At 50.0% G+C, this 27,574-nt stretch overlaps 1 protein-coding gene across 1 annotated transcript in view; it reads right to left on the reverse strand.

Moving 5' to 3' along the window:
• Positions 1-2,963: 2,963 nt before the first annotated feature.
• GARNL3 (GTPase activating Rap/RanGAP domain like 3) overlaps positions 2,964-27,574 on the reverse strand; it is a 154,277-nt gene continuing 129,666 nt past the window's right edge. The window contains exons 21-30 of the mRNA XM_081237472.1: positions 27,341-27,457; positions 26,608-26,783; positions 23,791-23,949; positions 17,571-17,637; positions 12,197-12,304; positions 10,454-10,572; positions 8,035-8,173; positions 7,060-7,275; positions 5,449-5,575; positions 2,964-3,535 (exon numbers count right to left, since the gene is read on the reverse strand). Of these exons, the coding sequence (XP_081093598.1) occupies positions 3,358-3,535; positions 5,449-5,575; positions 7,060-7,275; positions 8,035-8,173; positions 10,454-10,572; positions 12,197-12,304; positions 17,571-17,637; positions 23,791-23,949; positions 26,608-26,783; positions 27,341-27,457 (1,406 nt within the window). The 3' untranslated portion in view covers positions 2,964-3,357. The remainder of the gene's footprint in view (positions 3,536-5,448; positions 5,576-7,059; positions 7,276-8,034; positions 8,174-10,453; positions 10,573-12,196; positions 12,305-17,570; positions 17,638-23,790; positions 23,950-26,607; positions 26,784-27,340; positions 27,458-27,574) is intronic.

Below are 27,574 nucleotides of genomic sequence, written 5' to 3' on the forward strand. Positions count from 1 at the left end.
GCCCTTGAAGTCAAAGCGGACCAATGGAAGCAAAGAGCCGGTAGGCGACGAGCACTGGAACCACCCCTAGGACAGAGCTATCCAGTGTATAGGTGGGGCGGAGTTTGTAGCTGGGCCGGAGCACACAGCCATCCAATAGGAGTGTGATGCGAGCTCGGAGGCGGGGTCATATAGATGCCTCACACCGAGCCGGCCAATGAGAGTGGAGGGCGGGGATTGCACTTGTGCCTGGATCCGCCTCTCAATCTAGCTTCAACCAATGGGGTTAGGAGTTGGACGAAGGCGAGCACGTGGGCCGCGCCCAGAACTTCCCGCCCCCACTCTGGGCAGCAGCGACTCTCTTCCGTGGTCGGGTCTGCGGTTCCTGTTCAGCGTTAACCGCTGCCCTGGGGCCTGGGCACTTCTGCCCACCTAGAGCCTCAGGGCGGAAGGTCTCCAAACAACGGTTCTGACCCACTCTCTCGGATGCAGAGCCTGGCGCTCCAGCTTCGTTGCCGGGGCAGAGGCGTGGCCCTTGGCGCCGCAGCCCACCTCCGTGCTCGTCACGACTCGGGGTTGGGGTGGGCCGGGGGGAGGCCCAGGTTGCCGACGATGACCAGGACCTTCGGGTGCTGAGGTCCCGTGTTGGGCGGGGTCCCTCATGCCTCATAGCTGTGACTGATCTGGGCTTAAATCAGTGAGCTCTACGCTCCCTGTTAAATTCCACTCACTTCATAGGTAACCCTGACTTTGGAATCTTCATCTTAATATCTCCCAATTTTGAGTTCCCTGCGGATGTTAATAGCCAGCCTCTCTGTGTGCGTGCACCCAGGTCACTGCTGGAGGTGAGTACGATGAAGTCAGTGCGCTGTAGAATCTCGCTGTTTGTATGCCGCGCTCTCTGGGTGCAGGCAACTGCGGTGGAGTGCTGTGTATTTCCGGCAAGAACCAGGGCTAAGAGAGTGATAGGCTTAGCTTCTAATCCCTCTCTGGCCCTCCGTTTCCTCACCTCTAAGTGGAGATGACAGTTAACTATCTTGCAGGAGGGTTTTGAGTCGGGGCAATATGTAAAAAGACCAGGCACATGCCAGGTACTCAAATGCTAGCCTGTATGATTAGTGCAGTCACCTGGTAGTGCTGTCTTTCAAGACTTAGGCAACCGCCCCTCTGTGCTTCCTCAGCATCTGTGCTCCAGTCATAAATGTTTAGCACTTATCATTGCTTGTGATCACCTGTTTACTTCTCTCCCTCCCGCGATGGACATGATTTCCTGCTCCAGACAGTGGGTACTTGGTGTTTGCAGAGAGGAGGGATGCCTCAGACTTCAGGGGCAAACGCTGCATTTAGACGGTTTACTTTGCAATTCAGCCTGAGGGATATGCAGAGAGGCTTCTGTAAACTGGGTGACCCAGCGAGCCCAGCTAAGGCCAGCCCGCCCTCTGAGCCATGGATCCCTACAGACGTGCTCCTGCCCTCTTGCTGGTCACCTCCCCCCCATGAGTGTGCAGTGCTCACTTCTTGGCCTTTTCTGCTGCCAGATCAGCCTCCCGCTCCCCCTTTATAAGCTAAGCACCGTCAGTCTGTTTAGTAGGGCCCCCACCTCTTGCCGTTTCTACATCCACTCCTCAGATCTATGACTCTTGTCAAATCAGGGGGTGCCACTTGCTGCCCATCTCTTTGAAAGAATGGTCTAGATAGCCCTTGGTTTTTCTATTCCAGGCTGAGAAGTAAGAAACTTCAGAAAAAAAAAAAAATGACAGGAAAAACACACATACAAGCTCATGAAGCTCACAGAGTATTTTAACACGAAAAACACCAGCCGGATTCAACCGATACAAGGCACTCAGCCTGGCTCTATATGGTGGACAGGGGAGAGAGCACAGCTCTGGGGTCAGAGAACTCACAGGTTCAAATCACTGCCCCTTTCTGAGCCTCAGTTTCCTTACTTGAAAAGCAAGAATAATAGAATCTAATTCACAAAACTTTAGGTGAGGTTGAGATACAGTATGTAGTTGATCGGGTGTTTTCCCCCTTTATACAAAAAGGGCATAACAAAACACAGAAGAACGGGAATGCTGAATGCTACAAAGACTGTGGGGAGACTCCTGGGCACACCTAAAAAGCTCTGTCGTTAATACTCTCACCTCTTGCCTTCTGCTGAAGGGGACCAGGCAACCTTCAGCTCGGATGCTTCATGTTGGACCGTCTGTGCCACAGGCAGAGAGGGGAGCTCTCCCCACAGTGTGCAAGGTCCAGAGGACGTAGGGTCCAGAACTTCTGTGAAATCTATCAGATCAAGGTCATGTCAAGTGCAGGCCTCTGCACTTAGTGAGAAGACCTGCAGAAGAACTCCTCAGAGCCACTTTAACAGGGGAAATGATCTCAAGTTTCTTTTGTTGGGTAATATAGGCAAGGCGAGACAGAATAAAATGGAATCCATCAGACTAAAGCCAAAAGTAATATCTTCTTCACACCGCTTAAAATTGTTACAATAGCAGTGAAACTAGGTTTCCCTCCTTTGATTTCCCCTGGCTAGAGGCTGACATCTCACTGTTTCATTCTCACCTGGCCAGACTCACATTTTCTTCTCACTTTAAGGAGGGAGCAACGGAAGGCAGATACATGATAAGAAGAAGGATAATCATTTGGTTCATGTGAGAGAGTAAAGCAGACTGGAACAAGAGGAGGGGATTTGAGAATGATATTTTTGATGATGGAGAGTAACTGTTTCTTGGTTATATGATTTCACAATAACAATAACCCCCCCAAAAAAATCTTAAGACTCTTTAACAGGCTCCTATACCTTATTATTTTTTGTGAGACACAAAGAGAAAGAAGCAGGAGGTTCGAAGATCTAAAAATTCAGCTTTTCTCAAAAGTCTGTAGGCAGAAACGCAGCTGGTTCCAATCACAGTGAACTGAAACAGCAACAGGGGCCAAAGGTGCAGAAAGAAAACTTATTTATAATAAATTTTCAAAGCAATGGCTTTTCTTTATAAAAGAAACACAGTATGTGACAAAACAAAACTGTAATGAAAAAATAACTTTTCCATCTAAGTATATAAAATATAAGAGAAGGTTGCAGTAACTAAGAAGGAACATTTTTGATTTATTCAAAGTTTCAGTCTAAAACCTCAATGAAATCTACCACCTTTAATTACAAGGGTACTGATGGTTCCTGAACAGAAAGAAACAAAGGTTAAGATGGCACCGGACATTGGAGAGTGACCCAAACTGGCCGAGGGTGCAGAAGGTTTGGTCCAACAGACCACGGACAGGCTAAAAGCCACATTTTGTTGAGAACTGATGTCGGAACTGCTTAAAGAGTATAAACCTCCATAAGAAAATTAAAGATGGCAAATTCGACTGGGACTCTGTTTACTTCAAGTCAATAATGTCTTCGTCCGAGGAAGCTGTGAGCTGAAAGGGGCTGCTGCCCCAGACAGGGCTGCCTTCTCGCTCAGCCACAGGGTCCGGGTCGGAGCTTGTCGACTGGTAACGCCCCTCGGGATTGGCTTCGGAAGTGGAAGGACTTTCCAAGGAGCTCGACGTGATCCTAGAGGAGAAAAGGCACTGGGAACGGGTCCTGGGGCACCGCTGAGCTGGCTGCTCTGTTTCCTGTTCCCCTAAACTCGGGAGCCCTTCTCCCCCGCCCCTGCCATTATGGGGGAGAGGTGGGGAAGTGCAAGAGTGACCCCCACCCCAGCAGAGCTGGTGTTCTGCAGGCAGACAGCCCCGATCTCATGGGTGGTTATGGGTTTTAAAGGCCAGCGGTGACACACAGGTGTTTGTGAGGAAAATCGGGATAATGTCGGGATAATGTCACTCTGTCTAAAACCCTCGCCTGGCTCTCCACGGCCTGAAGACAAGGCTGAAACGCCGGGCCACAGGCCCTGGCCCTGCTGACCCCTCCAGCCTCCTCCCAGCCCACCCCCGCCCTCTCTATTTTCTCCTGCATTCAGGACGCTCACTCTCTTGATACCTGCAAAACCAATTTGACCAAATTCAGGGAGTTCATTCATTCAACAAGTACTCATGGGGCCTGTAAAAGCCCTGGCCCAGCCTCTGGCCGCTCTTGACCTTGCATCCTTGTCTGTGCTCAAGCTGACCCACTCTCTTCCCGCTCTCTCTCTCTCTCTCTCTCTCTCTTCAGGGCCTTTACCCCTGCTATTCCTGCTGTCGGCGGGGCTGTTCCCCCAGCTCCTTCTCATTCAAAGCTCAGCTCAATGCCACTTCCTCCAAGAAGCCTTCCTTGACTCCCAGCCCCCACCTCAAGTAGACCTTCTATCTGCCCCACCCCCATCACTACCTTCTTATAGATTTCCTTGCAGTGCTTGTCACTAATGGAAATGATAGCGTTTGCTTATTTGTTCACAGGTTTATTTATTTATTTATTTATTTTTGCGGTACGCCGGCCTCTCACTGTTGTGGCCTCTCCCATTGCGGAGCGCAGGCTCCGGACGCGCAGGCTCAGCGGCCATGGCTCACGGGCCCAGCCGCTCCACTGCATGTGGGATCTTCCCGGACCGGGGCACGAACCCGTGTCCCCTGCATCGGCAGGCGGACTCTCAACCACTGCGCCACCAAGGAAGCCCCACGTTCACAGGTTTATTATCTGTTTCTCCACACTAGAATGTAAAGTCCATGAGGGCAGGGGCCTGGTCACACAGTAGGGGCTCAATGAAAGTGCATTGGATTAAAGCGTGAGTGAGTACTGCCTCTCTCTGGGCCAGGCTAATGCTTGCTTGATTTATGAGACTGGGCTCAGCCTTTCCTGATGTTTGGGACGCCCCCCCGCCCCAGGTGTGGTGTGATGGCATCCCTCATTCTTCTGCACCACCCGCCACCCTGGAATGCTGTAATTCCTAGAATGTCTTTGTTGGCCTTTCCCACCAGCCTGTGAACCCCTGAAGTTCATCTCCATATCCCCAGCTCAGTGCCAGGTGCTCCAAGAATGTGTGTTGAATGACTTAATGGAGCCTGGACATGTGCCCCCTTGCCCTCCACACAGGAGCAGGCAAGATGTTATTGAGGGACACAGAGAACCTCAGGGGACAAATCAGTGGGATTCAACAAATATTCATGGACATGTGATACTGAACGGCCATCCAGAAAGGCTGTACCTGTTTCTACGCCCACCACAAGTACTGGAGAGCACCTGTCACTCTTACTGAACATTCTTGTTTTACAAAATCCCTGTCAATCTGGTGAGCAAAAAAAGTCTCAGTGTACTTTAGTGTGCATTTGTTGGATTGCTAGTGAGGTCACCCATTTGTCTGGGCCCCTCCCTGGCAGGCAGTGTTCTATGGAGATCCTCAGGGGGGAGCTGGCTGCTAACCCTCTGCTGTTGCTGGCCAAAGGGGCTGGCACATGGCGTCATCAGTCAGCAGAAAGGGCCCTGTGGCTGTCCTGTGACTTCAGGGGCCACCACCCTGAGAAGGGGCTGCTGGGGACTGCGTCCCTCTTTACCTTTCGCTGCTAGTTGACCTCACTGTTCCTGGTTTAGGGCCTCCTTGGTTTTCTTCCACCCGCTTCCGGGCTTTTGACTTGGGCTTTGGTGCTCCTTCTGCCCTGGGTCCACCTTCATCGGAGAGGCCTGGATTGCAGGGGAGAATCACAGGTCAGAGGGTCATTACCACAGGGCTGCCACAGAGACAGAAAATGCCCTTTTCCTCTTGGTTGGGTATTGGTGCATTATTGGGATCGAGGCAGGAGGAATGACGATAAAGTCTGTATTTTTAAATAATTGGTTTTCTTGTTGTCTTGTTGGTAGAAGGTCTTTTTTTCTTCTGATTAGAATGAATATATGTATTGGGGAAAAAAGAGAGGAGTTTAATGAAGGAGAGAAAATCTACAGTCCTACCACTGGAAACTGTAATTCTCCAACTCAGAGATTCAATTTCTGAAAAGCACAGTGGTTTATACAATAGTTGGCAGATCAAGCTTTCTAAGGGTATAGTGGGTTAAAAATAGCAATGCATATGTTTTAAAAGTGCCCTGGAAGCCACCAACTTCTAAAACCAACTGACTTTGCCAATGTCAAGGCCTGCCCTGTCAGGTGGTCCGAATCCCCTTCTCCAGTTGGTCAGGAAACATTACTGCAGGACAGGCATGTGCCAAGGCCAGCTGTCCTTGCAGTTTTATGCCGTGCAGATGCCAATTCAAGTTTTCAAACCAGTTCTTACTGGTTTGACATAACATTTCCATTTTTCCTCATTTTGTTTTCACAATTCTGAACAAAAATCTTTATAACAGTCTAGCATTTTCACAATCATCATGGTGCTTTTTGCTTCTCTGGTCTGGTCTCCCACCTGTAAATTGAGAGAGGAGGGCACAGCAAAGATCTTACATCTCTACCATCCCCATAGAACTGCCCCACAGTCCAGGGGCTTTGAGACGGATAACTGAACTGTACCACAGACATGCAAGAAAACAAACAAAGCATGTGGAAAAAAAAACCCCAAGTAAATTAAAATTTTGGATATACGAATGTAAAATGTTATCTGAGGACTGCAGGATATAAACCCTTCTGGACACTTTCCTAGGAAATTAGACATATATAGATACTTATGTTTTAAAAAGTCATATCAGACTAAACCTACTGTTTTACAAACTGCCCTTTCCCCCCGAACATGGTTTGGGCACTTTCCACATCAATAAATACAGATTGACACATCATTGTCTTTGGGTAAATGATGTATAGTATTCCTCGGTGTAGGTACACTATAATTTCTTTATAAATCCCTTATGAAAGGGCTAATTGTTTTTGAGGACAGTTAATATCCACAGATAAAACCAGCGGGTATCTTTTTTTTTTTTTTTTTTTTTTTTTTTTTTTGCGGTACGCGGGCTTCTCACTGTTGTGGCCTCTCCCGTTGCAGAGCACAGGCTCTGGACGCGCAGGCTCAGTGGCCATGGCTCATGGGCCCAGCCGCTCCGCGGCATGTGGGATCCTCCCAGACCGGGGCACGAACCCGTGTCCTCTGCATCGGCAGGCGGACGCTTAAACAGTGCACCACCAGGGAAGCCCCAGCGGGTATCTTTACAAACAGTGCAAACACAAGAATCGAGAGCCATTACCCAGCAGCTCCCTGCGGGTCCTGCTTGCTATCTCTTTGATCTCCATGCGGGAAAGGGACAAGGAGTGAGTGACAGGAATGGCCGCGATGCCGATGCCGATGGAGGTGGGCGGGGTGATGACCTTGGAGACTAAGGGTGATTTCAGAGGCCGCTCGATGCTTCTGCCCACCAGGTTTCTGAGTGGAATCTTGTATAGATTTTTGGACTGAATCTCACCTGAAATAAGAGTTCGAAAAGAACATCAGAACTTTAAGAAGAGCTCATGTTATTCACAAGAGGATAATTCCTGGTTCCTCAACATAGTTAGCATGAAGGAAGAGTTTATGTTGCAGGCTGACCTCCCAAGTCTCATTAGGGGCAATAAAGTGAGGGTGCCCGACGGCTCTGTTTTCTAAGGGCATCGTGTTCATGGGTAAATGGGGAAAAACGCACCCACTCCTGGTTACGTGTGCACAGGAGGAAGGAGTCGACAAGAAAAGCACAGCTGTCCTGCTCGGGAGCTCCAGGCTCTCACGACAACGAGCCATAGTGACGACTTATGTGGTGAGAAGTTAGGAAAAGCACGAGGCAGTAACCACAACAAAGGCCTGCGGGCGGGGTTCAAGGGCGAAGCCAGGCAGAGTGAAAGCTGGGTGCTGAGTAATGTGTGGGTTTTATGACTATGTCCTTTAAGCTATAAAAACCTACTATACTGTTAACATCCCTGAAGGAAAGATAACTTGCTGGGGCAAGTTGGAATCTCTCTAGCCCTCAACTCCCTTCTCCCCATTGCAACAACTGTTTTCATAATGGGATTTTTTTGGGGGGGGCATTGTCACAAGGTTTCTTAAGAATGCAACCACAATGCAAGTTTTTTTAGGGCTTCAAATCGTGAGTTCCTTCGGCAGTAGTCACATGTCAGTATTTGACAATGAACTAGAGAAATCAGAACGGATCAAAACTATCTATCATGAGTCAGTAAAAATTGGACTTCACCTTCCCCGAGGGAAGAAGGAAGCACTGGAGTGTCTCTGCCCGGGGGTGTCTGAGGAGAATTGTGGGCACTGGCCCCCTTGGAGCTGCCTCCGGATGAGACCTCGTTCACAGATGCGGTTGCTGTGAAGTATATATCCGACTAGAGAGAAAGAGAAGGCGTTACTGAGCCACCTGCTGTTACAGGCCCTGCACCCACCGGCCCTTCTGTCATCACTGCAGGGCCCCCAACTGCCCCCCACCTTGGGGCCTGTGGTGCAGGAAGGAGCCGGGGAAGCGGCTTCCAGCTCTGCACTCAGACGTTTCCTGAGCGTTCACCTCACCCACTTATCTGTTTGCTGATGCACAATAGAAAAGAGTCAATTTCCCACACACCTGCTGCAAACACAGACACAACACACTTCCCCGACACGGATCTCGGGCACCTGGAGGTTAGAACTGGAGAGGGTTTGGGATTCAGTCAGACCATGTCACAGGTGGGGAAATGGGTTCTCGTGATTCAGCAAATACTCAAGCACACCCTCGATGCGCTGGCTTTGGGGTAACGGCGGTGGTATGTGGACTCAGGGACGCTGAGTTTCAGGGATTTTGCAAGCTGGCTGCTAAACACAGCCATTATTAAACTTAAATTATATTAAAAAACAAAGGAACTAAATATCAAAATTCAACCATTCCTAATTATTTTACTACCTTGAGTATTCTCCAAGCTCTTGAGGTAATTTACATGAACACTGTCTTGGGCGGGTGGGGCAATGCTGTGTGATAGTGGCTCCTAACGCTGTGTTCTATCGTGTCACGTGGGAAGCTTGAGATCAGTCATGGTGGGACTGTTTACACCATGGAAATCGGCAAATGCTACAAATCAGAGCTTGATATGTTGTTTTGTTGATTGTCTAGACTTATAGTGATGAAGAAAATGTTAATAATGAAGATTAAAATTAAAAGTGTGTTGAATCTAATGCTAAAATTGAGAGAAGTTTTGGTTTAATAATTTGTACGAGGGTGAAAAATAGTTTAATAGATCACATAACAGATTTTTAAAATAAATTTATTTATTTATTTTTGGCTGTGTTGGGTCTTCGTTGCTGTGTGCAGGCTTTTCTCTAGTTGCAGTGAGCGGGGGCTACTCTTCGTTGTGGTGCGCAGGCTTCTCATTGCGGTGGCTTCTCTTGTTGCGGAGCAGGACTCTAGGTGCACGAGCTTCAGTAGTTGTGGCACGTGGGCTCAGTAGTTGTGGCTCGCGGGCTCTAGAGCGCAGGCTCAATAGTTGTGGCACACAGGCTTTAATTGCTCTGTGGCATGTGGGATCTTCCCGGGCCAGGGCTCGAACCCATGTCCCCTGCATTGGCAGGCAGATTCTTAACCACTGCACCACCAGGGAAGCCCCACATATCAGATTTAATGACAACAAACTTGGAAAAAGAAGAACGGATGGAGATATAATTCCAACCATAAAATTGTAGTTGAACTGCAGCATTAGTTTGGCTACGGAGAAAGGAATTCAGCCAAAATTAACAAAAGCATTTTGTGAGAGCCAGTTGGCTAAATGGACTTTAAGATAAAAGCATTGCGTATTTTATTATTTGTAAGTTGTAAGCTATTTACATTTTATAATCAGTAAAATTTGTAATCAACTGATGTCCATATATGTGTGTGTATATGTACACACACCCATTTTCCAGAGGGCTGGTGGTGGTTACACACTTACCAGCACCCCACTGGCGCTACGTTAGTGGATAAGATGCTCAGTCTCTGCCCTCACAGAACTGTCAGTGCAGTGGGGAAAGTACGCAGTCACCCACCACCAAATGTGATGCAGGTCAGGATGGAAAAGTGCCCCAGGCGTGCAGCAGGGCACCAGCCTGGCCTGGCAGAGCCAGGGAGAGGGTGTGGGGCTGACTTGGGGGAGGGGACTAGCACAAGACCTGCTGGATTATGCGCCAGGAGTAGAAGACAGCTTGGAAGATCGTCATTCCTGCATCCTTCGGTTTTGCTCACATTCTGTTACCAGACATGAATTAGCCTGTCAGCCATAGTTTGTGGGACACAAATTCAAACTGAGGACAGACAGCGGCAAAGGAAGAAAGGAACATTGCAAGCTCTTACTTTTCTAGACTTGGCCTCTTCTTCAGGGCAGTAGTGACCCAGGCTTTGATGGGGGATTTCTCTTTTCAGCTGGGCGCTCCCCAACTGCCACCAGCACCGACGACTCTTAACACTAAGGAGGGGCGTTTTGAAGCCCAAGGGGACTCGCACAGGAAAACCCAACCCATGAGCCTGTTTTCAGCTTTCTCATCTCAACACTCACGAGGTGTTGGCACTGTCAGCCTCACCGTGAACATGTCTGCGCCCGCCTGAAACCTCATCATGCTGGGGGTGCCCAAAGCCCCTCAGACAGAAATAAAACCCCAGTTCTACTCACCCTGGAGGCCACGAGCTGCAGCTGAGGCACGACGGCCGTGTGGACCAGGTTCCCATTCACCACCAGGCGGATCTCCATGGAGTCGGTGGTGAAGGCCAGCAGGTAGGGGAATGCACACACTGCAAGGCAATGGGGCGTCCGCTCCCAGCCTGTGCCTGCGGCTGTGGAGCTGCCAGGACCCTCTCACATCCCCCTTGCTTCTCTGGCAACTCCCATCTCTCCCCTTCCTCTGGCTGCTTCTCTTCTTCCTTCACGGGTGCGTGTCCCCCAATTCCAGGAAAGCCTGTCTTAGCCAAGCTTCTGCCCAGTGACGTGTGCACTGTCCCAGCTTCTCCCTGTGCCCTTCTCCTGCTGCAGTCCTGTACCCGATCTTCCGGAGGCACACCACCCACCCAGGTCCTGGAGACCTTCCCCCTGTGGTCCAGACTGCAGGTTGACATGGCCTTCGCACATGCCTTCCACCCGGGAACCTAGCCTTTACTCCTTCTTCATTCCCTGTCTCTGGGTCACCCTCCCCTATGCTCCTCCTGTCTGTGTGTCTGGGCAGGGACTGCCCCTCACAGTGTCCCTCGGGTTCAGTGGGTTTGCTGAGTTATTTGTTAAACGTTGGCCCCTCTTCTTGAGATCTTTTTGATGACTTCCAGGTGCCATAGATGCCCCAGTGGCCCTGTGAGCCCACCTTTGTCTTTTTTACCGGCCACTTCGCACTCTCTCCTTCACGCTGGCCCACCCCCTCTGCCCTCTCTCCTTGGCGACATATCCGTTCTCTTGGCTTCACCTTGACTCTTCCTACCACACCCACGCCTCTAGCCTTGACCTCTCAAGTGGGGGCCCGGTGCAGTGCCGTGGCTCAGACCTGAGAGCCGTTTCCAACCCTTCCCTCCCTTTTTTTTTTTTTTTTTTTTTTTTTTGCGGTACGTGGGCCTCTCACTGTTGTGGCCTCTCCCATTGCGGAGCACAGGCTCCGGACGCGCAGGCTCAGCGGCCATGGCTCACGGGCCCAGCGGCTCCGCGGCATGTGGGATCTTCCCGGACCGGGGCACGAACCTGCGTCCCCTGCATTGGCAGGCGGACTCTCAACCACTGCGCCACCAGGGAAGCCCTTCCCTCCCTTTTTTACCATAACTAATCTGCATCAGAACCCACCCCATCCTCCGAGTGTCTGGATCCATTCCTCTGCTCTCCTCTCAAAACTCCATCATGTTTACCTATCAACAAAGCCTTCTACTTTGAGGAAAACAGTGCTAAGATTCTTGCTCTGATCCGACTCTCCCCAGGCAGATGCCCAGCTGTGGATCTTAAATCACAGAAACGAAGCACCACCACTCACATCCTGAGTTTTCAGTGGCAGGCAAAGTACCTGAGTTTCTGTAATTCTAGACTTTCAAGCTTCAAAATGTATAAAAAGGACTCCAAGTGCACTGTGCTCCTCCCCCAGGTCTGTCAGCGTTTCAAGGCTGGAGATCTTGTTCAAGATCTACTGAAACTGATATTTAATTGCTCTCAAATGCTCACATGCTCAGGCACTGAGAAGACCTGGGAGGAACAGCGGAAGACAACAGTCCCCAAAGGGGAACAAAATGAAAAACAATTCAAGAAGAAGAAGGCTTTGAGTACTCATTATACTCACAGAATTCACAGCAATTTAGCGGTAAGCCAGTGAGTTAGTTTGCTTACATAGGATGGAACAGTTCAGATATGTCTATTGAGCGGGAAAGAACATATGATAAAGGGTTTCCTTACCAATTGCACAGGGAGCCTGGTTCCAACAGAACTGGAAATCTGACGCAGAGGGTTGAACCAAAAAAGAGCCACCATTAAACGGGCAAACCTTTTTATAGATGCAACTGTCTGCAACGAAACAACAGCGACTCATTTTTGTTAGACGCAACACTCAGGTAACCGTAATTAGATAAATGAGAAACAGGCCACAAGAATAGCATCCTATCTGCTCGTTCTTTATGAAAGCCGGGACGAATACTGCCATGACGCCAGATTCTCAGGCGCTGGAGGCGGTCTGAGCCAGAGTAATATTTCTGCTACAAGTCATCATAGCTGCCATTTTTGGAGAATTTACTATCAGCCAGGCACCGAGCTTTAAAACATTCTTCCGTTTAATCTGTACAAACTTATGAAGTAGATGCTATTATTACACTCATTTTACAGATGAGAAAATTGAGGCAAAGAGCAGTGAAGTAGCTTGTCCACAGCCTCTCAAGTTCTACTTGGGAGAGAACCAGGTTGGCTTGATTGCAGGGAAGAAGGGGCACCTGAAGGCAGCCCCTGGATGGAGGAAGGCCTCCTACAAGGGGATCACACTCTGAGCCTCACTCAGCAGGACGTGTGATGGGAGCTGTACACCACTCCCCCAACATTTTATTATGAACATTTGAAGCCATGTGCCTGTTATCACCTTGGTGAATCTAAGCCAGCATTAGATTAAGGCCAGGTTAATTCAGTTACCCAGTTCCTAGCTTGCTCCGAGCTCTAAACACAAGTCCAGGTGCTTCAGACCCTCTTCGAGTGAGAAAGGTCACGTAGAAACAAAGGCCCCTTTTATTCCAGAAGCCCATCACATGTTTTAGCCATACAATCTTATTTTAAAATTATTATTATTTTTTTTTAATTTTTTAATTTTTTGCGGTACGCGGGCCTCTCACTGCTGTGGCCTCTCCCGTTGCGGAGCACAGGCTCCGGACGCGCAGGCTCAGCGGCCATGGCTCACGGGCCCAGCCGCTCCACGGCACATGGGATCCTCCCGGACCGGGGCACGAACCCGTGTCCCCTGCATCGGCAGGCGGACTCTCAACCACTGCGCCACCAGGGAAGCCCTTTAAATTATTTTTAAAAACAGCCTTACTGAGATGTAATTTATATACCATAAAATTCATCCATTTTAAGCATTCAAGTCAATGAACTGTTGTTATGTTTATAGAGGCGTATAACCTCACAATCTGATTTTATAACATTTTCACCACCCTAATAAGAAACATCACGCCCATGAAGCAGTCTCTTGCCATTCCTAGTGTGAGAATCGAGAGCTGCGGCCCCTCTGTGAGAGGGCAGAGGTCGCGGAGCCAGAGCTGCTGCTGCTGCCCCCTGCGATGTGGGGCTAGGCTGGGGATGACCACTGCTGGCCCACCTGAAGCTTCGGGTCTCCTGTGATGTGACCACTGTGCCTTGTCTAGCAGTTAACTTATAGTGTCTCATCACTGTTTTTCTAACAGAGTGAGTTATTGGGACAGAAAGACTCACCAGAGCCAGTTCTGTTTTTGCTACAGTGGACTCACTAGGGGACAAAAAGCATCCTCATTCTCAGCTAAAGACCTCGCTCCCTGAGAAAATGAGCACTCGGGAAGGACACCCGGATGTCCCAGCAGCGGCTCCCCCAGCTGCTGTGTCCTGCCCACGACTCTGGATGCCGTGGGGTGCAGCTCACTCCCTCTCCACTCTGGCCCGTGGCTTTCGCCCCCTCAGGGACTTCTCCCCTCTGTCCTGCACCGCAGTTTCCCCTTCTCCATCGGATCTTTCCCGACAGCCTTACACATGCTGTTTATTCCACCTTTTAGAAAACAAAATCCTTGGCCTCTCTTCCTCCTCTAGCTGTTACACCCTTCCTTATTCTTTTCCCCTTGAAGCAAAATTCTTTGAAAGACTTGTCTGGACTCCCTGGCTCTGCTTCCTCTTTCCCAATCTCTCCTGACCTGTGCAATCAGGCTTTTGTCCCCACGTCTTCCCCGGAGACACCTGCTCTTGTCAAGTTTCCTAGTGGCCTTGTGAACCCAAGCGCCATCTCAGACCAGATCTGCCAGAGGCAAACGGCACAGCAGGTCACTACTCCCTTCAACACTGCCTCTCAGGGCCTCACCCCACTTTCTCCTGTCTCTCCAGCCACTCCTCAGTCTACTTTGCTGGTTCCTCCTGTCTCTCCCCGCTTCCCGGTGGGTGATCTCTTTAGTCTCAGGACCCTAAAGGTCACTTGCCTGCTAATGACCCCCAGGGAGCCCTCTCCGGAGCCCGCACTTGAACCAGGTGATCGCTCACTGTCTGCACTGGGATATCTCAGAGATGCTGATGGGTCATAACTGAACCCTTGATCTTTCTCCCCAAACTCGCTCTTCTAAAAGCCTCCCTCATCTCAGTAAATGGCATTCTCTGTTCTCCCAGCTGCTCACGTCCCCAGACTGCAGTCCTCCTTTTCTCTTCCCCTCACAGCCACACTTTATTCACTGGCACGTTATCTTGGTTCTCACGTGCAAAGCACGTCTAGGACCTGACCACCGCTCAGCGCCTCCCCTGCGGCAGTCCTGGTCCAGGCCCCTGGCGTGCTCGTCAGATGAGCGCAGTCCCCGCCCTTCCCGCTTCCACACCATGGCGGGGGTGGAGGCGTTTTCCTCTTACAGACCCGGTCGCCCCTCTGCTCAAAAGCCTCCAGTTGCTCACCAGGGTGCAACGCAAAGACCTTTCACCTACCAGGCCCTGCTGGAGTCTGGTCCTCTTTGCCGATGTCATTTTTATCCACTCGCACCCTCGCTCACTCTGTTGTGAGTCATCTTGGGGTCATCACGGGTCATCTTGGGGTCACCTTGACTGTATGGGAATGTTCCTCCTCAAGGTCTTTACACCTGCCCTCGTCCCTGCCTGAAACACTCACCCTGATACCTTCATGTTCAACACTCAGTCCTGATACCTGGACTCCGTTTGGGTCTTCGGTCCTCGCCCCTCTCCCAGCGAGGCCTGCCTTCCTCACCCCCTGTAACTGGTGACCAGTGACCCACACACCCCACTCCTGCCCAGTCCGGCCCCTCTTCCGGCCCCTCTTCTCCCTTCATTTCCCCTCAGCACTCAGCACCATTTAACAAACTGCATGTGTTTCTTATTTATCTTGTTAATTGTCTACCTGCTCTCTTTATTTTTTTTTTTATTTTTTTTTTTACTTTTTGCGGTACGCGGGCCTCTCACTGTTGTGGCCTCTCCCATTGCGGAGCACAGGCTCCGGATGCACAGGCTCAGCGGCCATGGCTCACGGGCCTAGCCGCTCTGCGGCATGTGGGATCTTCCCGGACCGGGGCACGAACCCGTGTCCCCTGCATCGGCAGGCGGACTCTCAACCACTGCGCCACCAGGGAAGCCCCTACCTGCTCTCTTTAAAATGTAAACTCCACGTGATGGCTGGATTTGTGCTTATATTCACTGCTGAAACCCCTGGATATCGGAAGTGCTGGGTAGAGATTTGCTGAATGAATGAACGACTCAGGAAGGACAGAGCGCCTTGTGTTTCTAAAGGCCCAGGTCCCTTACACACATCCCCTCTCCTCTCCCCTGTCCCACCTCAACTCCCACTAGGGGAGAGCAACCTGCTGGGGGCTTTGAGGGGCTGGGCTGGAGGAGACCCTGGCCCCTGAGCACAGAGCCTCCTGGACGGGTCGGGTGGCTGTGCTGTGCCTGGGAGGCCAGACCCGGCCTCCGCCTGCCTCAGAGGGGGTCACGCGGGCCTGGAGGAGGCGACCGGACTGCAGTCCATAGGCGCCCCCCACCGGCCCCCCCACGCTTTCCAATGGATAAGCCCCAGGGAAGCAGAGGGCGCTCCCTTCCAATAACCAGTGCTGGTGGTCTCTGCGCCTGAGGGGAGGGGCCTCCAAATTAGACTGAACTGATTCAGAAAAGGAAGCGAAGCTGTTTCTCGAACCCCAGAGCTGTGCAGCCTGTTCACACCCATGAACTGGCGCCCATGCCTGCTGTTCCCTGAAGCGTGAGCTCACTGTGTCCCTGGCAGGGCCTTTCACTGTTGTGTCTCGAGAGCCCGACACGGGCCTGGCACAGAGAGGGCCGTCCCTTGTGGTTAAAAAGAACCGCCTGAATGGGGGCTGGTGCGGGGGCAGGATTCTAAGAAAGTCACTGCCTGGGAAGCAGCTCAGAATCTATGACTTCCCTCCTTTGACTTTCCCCATCCAGCTGGTGGGGAACAGTGTATAGGTTCTAATTTTAAAACAAATTTCTCTGAAGAAAAGTACCTTTCTGCATGTAGAAAAGTTTTTAACTTATCTGAGATATAAATTTCTCTATAGAAAACTCTGGGTTTCTGGAAGTTATATTTTAGAAAGGAGCAGACATATGATAAAAATTAGCTTCAAATCTGAGAAGGGTTTAGATAGATCTGTGGATAAAATATCCTAAAAGAGTGATTTACTGGTGAAGTTCTTTCCTTGTGACTACCTTCTCCTGATTCCCCATAAATCTCGAATTTTGAAAGAGGATGTTTATCAAACAAATTTCTCTACTGAAAATTATCATACTTACTAATCAAAGATTAATTAATCAAAATATCTGCCCCATGTGATATAACCAGCATCACCACTCTAAATCAATACAATTCTAGGCTGAAAAAATATATATTTTATTGTTTTAGTTAGACTGGGCAGGCTTATCCAGGAAAATATCTTAATACCTTTGCCTTAAAAAGATCCTTTTTATTGTAGTATCACATTAGCTTTTGAAATGCTGAAAATCCTTAAAGACCCTATTTGATATCTTTGGTCTGCCTGAAACCCACCTGCCACCTGACCCAAACTAACCCAGCTAAAGCCGGGTACGCCAGGTTGAGGCTGATTTCATTAACACCCGAGAAATAACAAAAAGGGGAAGAGTAACTGTGGTTAAAATATGGGGAACTGGAGTCAAGAGGGCCCCAAATGTGAACCTGGGCTCTGCCATTTGTAGCTGCACAATCTTGAGAAAGTCCGTTCACTGCTCCAGGCCTCAGGAGCCTTATCTCCCTCCAGATGACAGATAGTAACAGAAAAAGTCAACAGAACGGTGACTGAGGTGGGTGAAGCACAGCGCGTGGCACACAGTAAGGGCTCCCTAGATGGAGCCCCCACTCCCACGGCCTGGAGACACCCCCAGGCAGCCCCTGCACCGTCTTACCAGGAGGTCTGGCGTATTGGGAGATCCAGGCAGGAAGGCAATTTTTAGATACGCCCTGGAGTGGAATTAAGGACCCAGGAATGATACATCAGGTAAATCTAAAGCTAAGTCCCTTTAAATTGTCCAGAAAAAAAAAAAAAAAAAACAGTTGATTTTAGCAATTAGAGATCAAAACACATCCTTTACTTACAGTTGTAACACAGGAGCAGTCCGGCTTCCCCGTCTTCGTACACATCAATAGCTGCAACGAAATTAACCTGCAATGAGAATGGGCAATGGTAGTGGGCAGGCTGGACACTGACACTATGAAAAGACTTTCTCAAGTTACGGCTTTCTGTAAACTCAGGCACTGGGGGTCGTTCCCACCTCACCAGCACCCACAATGCCACATGGGTGGCCACAACTGCAGTCCACGGGGACTTTCTCACCCTCTTTCCCCATGCTTTGAGAAGCTCTGTAGGCGGACATCTCCATCTCTATTGACAGGCCTCTTATTTATACAGTGGGCTCAGTCCATAAAGCTTTTCACATGGGTTATTTGTTTCACTCTCACATCAACCCCTAAAGTACGTGGCATTGCTCCCATTTTACAGATGAGGAAAGTGAGGCTCAGAGAGGTGCAGTCGCTCTAGTGCCTCAGGTAGAAGGGTGCTCCAGCCAAGATCTGAACCGGGTCCCCGGTTCTTTTCCAAGCTTAACACCCCTGCATTTCGGCCACTTCCTCCTGCTTCAAACACAATCTCTGAATCTCAGGATCACCATGTCTGCACTTCTCTTCTCTCTCCTTCACTTCCAGGGAGGCGGCATGACACGATGCAGAGAGTGTCGGAAGCCCTAGCTCTGTGGCCTGGGCGAGCTCTTCTTCTCCGGCCTCCGTTGCTGCTTTTGAGAAGACCTTTCTCAACCTGATAGTGTCCTTGGCCCCTCTTGAGCTTCAAAACTCTGACCCTGTAAAAATCTCCTGCTTCTTTCATTGCCTCACTTGTCTTCTCAGCCCTTGTAGTCTGTCCTCCTGCACCACCAGGGACACTGCCCTCTCTGAGCACCATGAAGGTTTCCTTCTCCCCAGCCTGGAGGCCTTTGGCCATGGCTCATCTCTCCATCCAGAGATCCGCAGCCCTGAAATGGGACGTCTCCTCCCTCCTGCCCTCTCTCCCACTTCAGATTATTCTTCCATTTCTTGGCTCTTCTCTCATTTAGAAAAATCCCCACCTTTATAGCTTCAGATTTTACTCTGCTCAAAATCTCTAGATCTACAACCTCAGGCACACATTCTCCTCAGAGCTCCAGCCCATATTCCTAAGTCTTTTCTCTCAAACGCAACAGGTTCCATACCCAGGAATGCAGGAGGCAGCGTAGGGGAACAGAAGGGAGCACGACGCTGGTCAGACAGCCCCGAGCTGCAATCCTGCCTGTACCACTCGCTGCCTCTGTGGCTTGTCACAAATGGCTTAACTTCTGGCCCCAGGTCTTCACTTGTGAACCGCTATAACGGTAATCCTGACTCTGCTGGATCATCATGAGAATTCCATGAAACAAGGCACACGTTTTTGCACAGGGCCTGATACATAATCAGCACTCCATGGAGGCTACTATCTTTATGTCACACATGACTAGTTGCCTTCTAAGCCTCCTCCTGTTAGCAGAGCTAGCCCCAAGGCCTTGGGGCTCCCCTTCTCACCCAAGTCCAGCAGCATCCTCTTCTGTGTCTCACCCCCTGCTGCGCCCCAGGCTAGGCCTGACCTCTCCAGCAGGGGCACGTGTCCTCCCTCTGGCCCAGCTCTCTCCAGCCCCTTCCAGTCTCCGAGCTGCCCAGCACTGCACTGGGGCCCCTCCGCACCCGAGGCCCTCCTCCTCACTGCTCTCTCCCAAATGCAGCCTTCTCCTCTAAACGGTCTCACGACTGTGCTGAAGCCCCGCTGGCCACCCTCAGCCAGGGCTTCTGCCTTGTGTCTGGCAAGTCGCCGCAATGGAACCCCGGCCCATCTCCCACCCAGTATTACCTGGCATTGTACTAGGTGCCATCAAGCACGCAGAAATGAAAGGGCAGCGTCTCACCCCTTAAGAAAAAGTCAGAAAAGCATCCAGGCACGTAAAGCATGGTATAATGGGGCCAATGCCAGAACCAAGAGTTGTGGGGCTCTGTGGGGGTGGGAGACAGCAAGGCCCAGAGGTCAAGGGTGCTGATTCTGGGATCAGAGAGACCTGGGGGTCAAATCCCAAATACTTCCTCTGCTGCTGTAGGTCATAGCCCTCGTTTTTAATGATCTGCATGACGTGCACTGCTGCCCGATGTTCGCTTGCTTGCTTGTTTGTTTGCTGGCACTCTACGCCCCACTGGATCTCAGCTCCATGAAGCAGAGGCCGTGCCGACCCACTCACGTGACATCCTCAGCACCGGGATCAGGGCCTGTCGAGTGGCAGGAGCAGAGTACGTACTTCCCGAACGCACGACTGGGTCAGTGAAATCCCAGCTCTGCCACTTGAGAGGAGTGGGTACCTAGGTCAGTGGTTTAACCTCTCGGAACCTCAGTGTCTTCATTTGTAAAATGGGAGATACTAGAACATCCACTCCTGTAGGGGCTGAGGATTCCGTGAGCTCATGCAGGGCCTGGTACTTGGTAAATGCTCTATCATGTCAGCTGGTGGCACTATTTAGCTATGGAATCAGCACCAGTGGGGTATATCACGGGAGGGAACAGCGCTTGAGCCCCCTCGGCCCTGGAGGGAACCCCCCCTCCCCAGCACTTTGACTTAAGAGTCACTTCCTTCTCAGGTGTCCCCGTACTTGTCAGTTAGATGACACATCTCAGCTAGAGGCTTCGAGCCCTAGAGGGTGTGGCTGTCTGCTCTGCCAGGCTGTGCACTTCCTGAGGGGAGTGGCCAAGTGCTGCCAGCTTTGCAGCCTGGACCTGCTGTCCCCATCACGCTCTGTGACGAGGCTGTGGATGCCACAGGCTGGGTTTAAGGGCATGGCCGTGGGAGCAGGCAGCCTGGGTTCACATCCTGCCCCTGCTACTTACTAGTTGTGTGGTTTGGGGTTAATGTGGCTCCTCCTTTCTGAGCCTCAGTTTCCTTTTCTGCAGAAATGGGGGAAGTGAACAGCACATTCCTGTCAAGGCTACAAGGCCGAAATTCAGGGACAGAGACCACAGCATGGACTCAACCACTCCTTCCTCAGGTCCCCCATTGCATTTCGTCAGACTTTGTTAACACTTAGCTCGGTGAGGCCGGGTTCATGTGTGCATGTTCCATATACATACAGATGTTGATACAGATGTCGGCTCCCAGGACAGGGGGGCGGGGCATGGGCGCTGGCAGGAGTCGTTCCTGCAGCAGTTTCTTGACCAGGCGAGGACCTGAGAATTAACTAGGGGGCTTTTAAAAGATACGTATTCTGGGTTCTCGCTCCTAGACATCTAGATATAGTAGGTCTAGGGTAGGACATAGGCACTGGCTTTTTATTTTTTCCTTGATTAAAAATAATTCATTTTATTGGCATTTAAAAATAATAAAAGTCATATGTGGTGGTTGTGAAACTTCAAAACACAGACTTGTAACAAGTGAAAGAGGTCACCACTGTGAGGTCAGTGTCCAGCCTCCCCACGTGATTCCGGGGTGAGCTGTCAATGGAGCCCGGCTGGGGTCTGGGCAGACAGTCGGGTTGGGCCCAGCAAAGCCAGAGACCCAGATCCTGTTACCAGGTCTGCAGTTCCCTCCAGAGGAGTCCTCTGTTTTGGGAAGGAGGCCAGTGCTGGCTGTTGGAGCTGGGGCAGTAGGTCACAGTCGGCCTGTTGGTAAAACGAACTTGACATTGACTTTCAGAAGGCTGCTCTGGTGCTTCTTAAACAGCTCCTCTCTCAAGCTAGGATTGTCTTAGACCCTAAGGTGGGTTTGAAGCCTACAGTGGGAATCAAGGGGTCTTGGATGAGAAGAGAGGAGGAACGGGGGCCGGAAACCAGGCTGGCCCGGATGGCCGCACACGGAGCAGGCAGGCAGTGAGGGCAACTTGAGGCACTAAATCTCCAGGACTCAAGGAGGGTCAGCCTCTCTCCTGCTTCACTGCACTCAGGGCTTGTCCTGCAGGAACGTCTTGGTGGGAAGTAACCCTGTTCCCGCAGGCCACTTCTGACCAGCTATTAGAAAGCATGCTCATTACTCTCCTCATTTCTCTAGGGCTTTTCTTCCCAACTGGACAGTAAATTCCTCGCAAAGACAAGCCACTATCTCAGTGCCTCTGCCTGCTCAGCAAACACAGCAGCTGCTGATTTACTAGGACAGGGGTCCCCAACCCCCTGTCTGAGGCCTGTTAGGAGCCGGGCAGCACCGCAGGAGGTGAGCGGAGGGTGAGCATGTGAAGCTTCATCTGCCGCTCCCCACTGCCTGCATTGCTGCCTGAACAATCCCTCCCCCCAGCCCCCGTCCGTGGAAAAATTGTCTTCCAGGAAACTGGTCCCTGGCGCCAAAAAGGTTGGGACCACTGTCCTAGGAGGGCCTATGCACACTGACCCACTTGGATCCAGGGGACACGCCTAACAACAAAAATATGTTTTTAAACATTTTCTCTTAGAGAAAAGTTTTGTATCTTTGCTTTAAAAAGCATATCGAAGAAAGGACAGAAAAATTTAGGACTGTTTCTCACAGTTTTCAGAAAAACAAACACAGAAGTCATCAAAGAAAACTTTAACTCATTTTTTCCTGGGCCTTCATGAATCTTAAGAGACTAGTTGCCAGGGAAGGATTGATTCAACAAAGACCTGCCAGGCCAGTCTCTTTCTGTCTCTTTTGTCTGGTTGTACAGAGTTTTGAAAAGCAAGAAGGGGCAAGAACTTTCAAAGGCCAGACTGGACCCTTCCTCCTCAGACGTCAGTGGCTGGAAGAGATGATAGGTTCCTGGCTGCTGGGATGGACGGGAGTCCTGGCTTTAAGTTAGGGAGAGTTTCAGGGTAGATTCCTTCTCCTAGGTCTATATTAGCATCACCTGGGGGAGACTCAAGACCAACTGATTCCCATAGCATACACCCGGGAATTCTCGTTTAACTGATCTGGGTGTATCAGAGCACTGATCTGTTTAAAGCTTTCTAGGCAATTATAGCCAGAGTTGAGAAGCAGTGTGTACCAGTGGTTCCCAAACTTTCCCACATCACCTAGGGATCATCTGAAAATTCTAAAGCCCACGCCACACCCAAGGCCGATGAAGTCTCTGTGGGTGGGACACGGGCCTCGGTAGCATTTGAAGCTCCTCGATGACTCCAACTGCAGACTAGTTTGGGTGCCACCAGACTAGTGTATATATACGAGAACCGACAGACTAAGCTATAACTGACAACAGCTGAAGATAAGGAGACCTAACTGTATCTAGATGCTGCTTTTTCTGACTTTTCTATTTTTTAAAATCTTGCTTTGATTAGGTGTTAAGTCTTCTTCATACAGTAATTAGCAATTTTAGTGCATATTTAGGTAGGGCTTGTCCAAATATAAATTGTATTTTTTAATTTCTTAAAAAGCATAATTAAATCCCTCAGTCTCTTTGACACATCTGAACAGGACTGGGGGAAGCCTGTGGGTTTGGAAACTCTCATCAGGAACAACATTCTCCCTGGAGACAACGTCCTTGTTCTGCTGTGTCCTTGAACCTAAGCCAGAGTGCTGGCCCTGCACCATGCAGACCTCAAGTGGCTCAAGTGTTATCAGGCCTTGACCTGCTTCACGGCGATAAGTGGGCTGAAGAGCTCTGTGACCTGCTTGTCTGTGTGGAGCAGCTCAGTGACAGGCACTCCCGGGTGCTGATGCTCCGAACCCATGAGGTCCTCTTTCGTGCTTCAGTGCAGTTTCGGGTGGGCCCTAGATTTTGTCCAAATCCAGGACATGGTGGTTCTCTGTGCAGGTCAGGCCAGGGTATAGACCCCCCAGTGCTGATCTGCTTTTTCTCTCTCTCCTAATGGTGTTTCATCCCTTCTTCTTTTTGTAACAGCCTCTTAGGGGATGGAGACGTGGGCTATACCCTCCCCTGCCACCCAGGCCCCACGCTGTGGGTCTGCAGGGCCTCTGAGAGCAACCTTACTCTCCAAAGGCCCTTCCAGTATGAATTACCAAACAAATGTTCTCATTTACTCAGTTATTTACATTTAGCTTTTTGACTCTTCATTCTTCTTTTACTGGGAAGGGTGGAATGGCAGGGGGAGGCCTGGAAAAGCTGAACAGGGCAATGGGCAGTTATATTATACTGAACCATTTGGACCTACAAAGATGGCAGCTTCAGGTGGTGCAGCCTAAATAGTACATCGCATGATACTGATATGATAAATAATACACAGTTTTAAAGAAATCCTCATCATGGCATGACAAAGTTAGAAGACACAACTCCTAGCCTTCTAGGTTCCCACTTGCCCCCATATCTGTCAACTGACCCTGTTGGCCTCCACATGGTGCAGCCTGAAGGCCTCCCCCGTGCTCTCGTTCACCACGTCGAATTGGTGCCGGTAAGCCACGCAGATGAGGTTGTCACTCTCTTCCGACGGCCCATCTACCAAGGTCATCACCGAGGGAGAGTCGGACAGACAGATCTCCTGTGTGGTGGACAATGATGGAGGAGAAAGGGGTGAGGACAGAGCAGCCACCTTCGTATCAACCCCCCACTGCCCGCCCCCGTGCAGAAGAGTCCCCCCGCCAGGCCCCTGCAGAGCCCTGTGCTTGCAGGGGAGGCAGGGGTGGGAAAGGACGGGAAGGACGGTGCCAGACTTCTCCTACAGCCTGTCCTCGAGGCTCAGCCCTCTGTCCACTGCAGAGGGGAGAGGCCAGGAAACAATTTTACGAAAGCAATTCAACAGTGAGGCCTGTGTCAGCCCTCAGACTGCCTGGTCCCATCCTGTCATTTAATAATAATAATAATAACAACAGCTAATGTTAACAGCTCCAGGCACGTTCTCACTGAATCCTCATAACAACCTAATGGAGTAGGTAAGCCTGTTATTCTGTTTTACAGGTGAGGAGACTGAGGCTCAAAGGTCACATGACTTGCCTACGGTCACATAGTTTCTATGTGGCAGAGCCAAGACTTGAACTCAAGAAACCTGACTTCAGAGCTTATACTCCATATAAATGCACATGCTCGGCATAAATACTCATTAAGACGGCTAAGCACTGTATGAGAAGACTAACACCTATTTAAACCAAGACTGTAACTTGCTTTAACTGTTTTGCTGTTCTGTCCCCTGGAATTGCATATTAGCAGAAACTGAAACGCACAATTCAGGCAGCTTTAACTCTAGGCAAAAATAACTTCTCAGCTCACTTACGGGCCTACTCCGCCTTAGTGGTCAATGGTTGACATATTTGACACCTTAATGTACCATAGTTTTTATTTTTTATTTTTAATATGTTTTACTTATTTGGCTGCTCCGGGTCTTAGTTGTGGCACGCGGGATCTTCATTGGGGCATGCGGGATCTTTAGTTGTGGCATGTGGCATCTAGTTCCCTGACTGGGAATCGAACCCAGGCCCTCTCCATTGGGAGCACAGAGTCTTAACCACTGGACCACCAGGGAAGTCCCTGTACCATAGCTTTTAAAAAAGCTAGAATGGGGGCTTCCCTGGTGGCGCAGTGGTTGAGAGTCCGCCTGCCGATGCAGGGGACACACGTTCGTGCCCCGGTCCGGGAAGATCCCACGTGCCGTGGAGCGGCTGGGCCCGTGAGCCATGGCCGCTGAGCCTGCGCGTCCGGAGTCTGTGCTTCGCAACGGGAGAGGCCACAACAGTGAGAGGCCCGCGTACCGCAGGAAAAAAAAAAAAAAAAAAAAAAAAAAAGCTAGAATGGTAAGATCGGGAAGGGCCCTGATGCTCCAGGAGGCTTCTCTCACAGGCTCTACGCTCAGCCCAGCAGCAAATCCTACTGACTCAGGCAAAGGGGCAGCTTTGTCCACCACACCTTTCTACCTGCCCAGGACCAAAGCTGACCTCGTCTCCTGCCAGGGCCCTGCATCAGCCTCTTGGCTGGACTCCTTATTCCACCCTTGGCCCCCTACTCTCTCCTCTGTCCAGTAGCCAGCATGGCCTTTTTAAAACCTGCCACTTCTCTGCTTCAGACCTTCCCATGGCTCCCCCTTTTGCTCAGTGTCAAAGCCAACGTCCTTGCAATGGCCTTCAGGGCCCAAGAGAACCTGGTCCCCATACACTGACCCCCTGTCTGTCCCCTCGGCTGTAGCCGCCCAGCCTCTTGGCTGTGCCTTGAGCCGGGCCACTGGGCCCTCGCTGGCCGCTCCCCTTCTGCCCAGAGACCCTTTCCCCAGAGACCCTCATCACTCGGTCCCATCTTTCCTCTGGATCTCCCCTCAAAGGTAATCTTTTCTGAGAGGGCTTCTGAGATACCCTTCTAAAAGAGATCCCCTACCTCCCTGATCCATGATCCTCTGCCTCCTTACACTACTTTACTGTTATCTTCAGGACTCATAGACTTACTGGCCTATTTCTCTTGTCCTGCAACTAGAAAGCAATCTCCACAAGAAAAGACACTTTTTTCTTGTTGTTCATTACTGTATCCCCAGGACCTAGAACAGCATCCTCTTTTTCCTTCTTCCAGTTTTACTGAGATATAATTGACATACAGCATTGTGTACATTTAAGGTGTACAATAATGATTTGACTTTACATACATCATAAAATGATCACCACAGTAGTTTAGTGAATATTCATCACCTCATATAAATACAAAATAAAAGAAAAAGAAAACAATTTTTTTCCTTGTGATGAGAACTCTTAACTTCCATATATAACATACAGCAGTGTTATTATATTTCTCATGTTGTACTTATTTGTCTTACAGTGGGAAGTTTTTACCTTCTGACCACCTTCCTCCACTTCCCCCTCCCCCCACCCCCTGCCTCTGGTAACCATGAATCTGGTCTCTTTTTCCATGAGTTTGTTTTTGAAGTATAATTGACTTTAAAACTGTGTTAGTTTCTGGTGCCCAACATAATGATTCTAAATTTCTATACATTTCAAAATGATCTCCACTAGGGCAGCATCTTTGGGTGCTCACTGGTATGAATGAGCTGGATGGAGTCGGAAAAGCCCTGTTCACCTTAGTCTTCTGGGGAAACCAGGGCAACAGGCGAGGGCTTCCCCAGTCAGTTCCTGAACGCCAGTGGATGGCAGACTCTGGGTGGAAGGAGGGAGTCCGCCTCGTGACACCCTGGCCAGGAGCCAAGCGATCTGATGAGAAAACCTACCCTGATGTACTGGAATTCTTCAACAGGTGACTCGGACAGGGGAGATAGCAGTGACACGCCGGTCACCCCGCTTGGCTTGCTATGTTTCCTCGTGACCAGAAGCAGTTTATTCCGAATGGCAACCACAATCCTCAGCTCTCTGCTATGGTGCGTGTTAATGGCATACACGTGGCAGCCTGGGAAGAGAAATCGATGATGCTGAACACACAATGAGAGGTGGGAAGCCTCCAAGCTTTGACAATTTGGTGATACCTAAGAACCCCGGAAATTAAGCATAACCCAGTGAAATGACTAAGAAACATTCCCGCCACTAGGCAAAGTGCGGACTTGAAATAAAAATTAGGTTGAATTACAGGACAATTAAGGAAGTCATGTTCCCTCTCTATTAGAGTTTGTGGACTTAGCTTCACACCCATTACATGATATGAACTAAAGTGAAGGGTGATCAGAGTTCTGGGAACCAAAGTCTAAAAGTCTCTTTTCACAGGTTTGCTCATAGAACTTAACTCATTCCCAAACTTGTCAAACAAGACCTAGAATTTCCTTGAGTCCTCAACCTGCTTTTCTACTGCTAAAGCTCTCTTAGGGAAGCAGTGATGCTACCTTTGTGATGTTTCCAAGTGAAAACAAATAAAATCGAACTCCCACTCATTTTTCTTTTCAGTAAAATCTGGGCAGTCTGAGAAAAAGATTAATTGGACAGAAACCACCAAAATATGAGGAATCGAGTCACCTTTGGTTTTCTCCAGCTTGTTTTCTCTGCAGTCATATTTGCCCTTCACGGCCTGCTTGCCCTCAATGCCCCTCTGCACAGCGCTGAGCCTGAAGACAAAGAGGCGGGCATCTTTCCCTGGTGAGATAAAGCAGACAGAGGAGATGGATGGAAAAGTAAGACGACCTGGAAGAACTGAAAGGGTGGATTGTATAGGAAAATGACTGCTTGAGGAATCAGAATTTGAGGTGTTCC

The sequence above is a fragment of the Mesoplodon bidens genome (assembly GCF_964165515.1).
Source record: "Mesoplodon bidens genome assembly, chromosome: 6".
Taxonomy (NCBI): Eukaryota; Metazoa; Chordata; class Mammalia; order Artiodactyla; family Ziphiidae; genus Mesoplodon; species Mesoplodon bidens.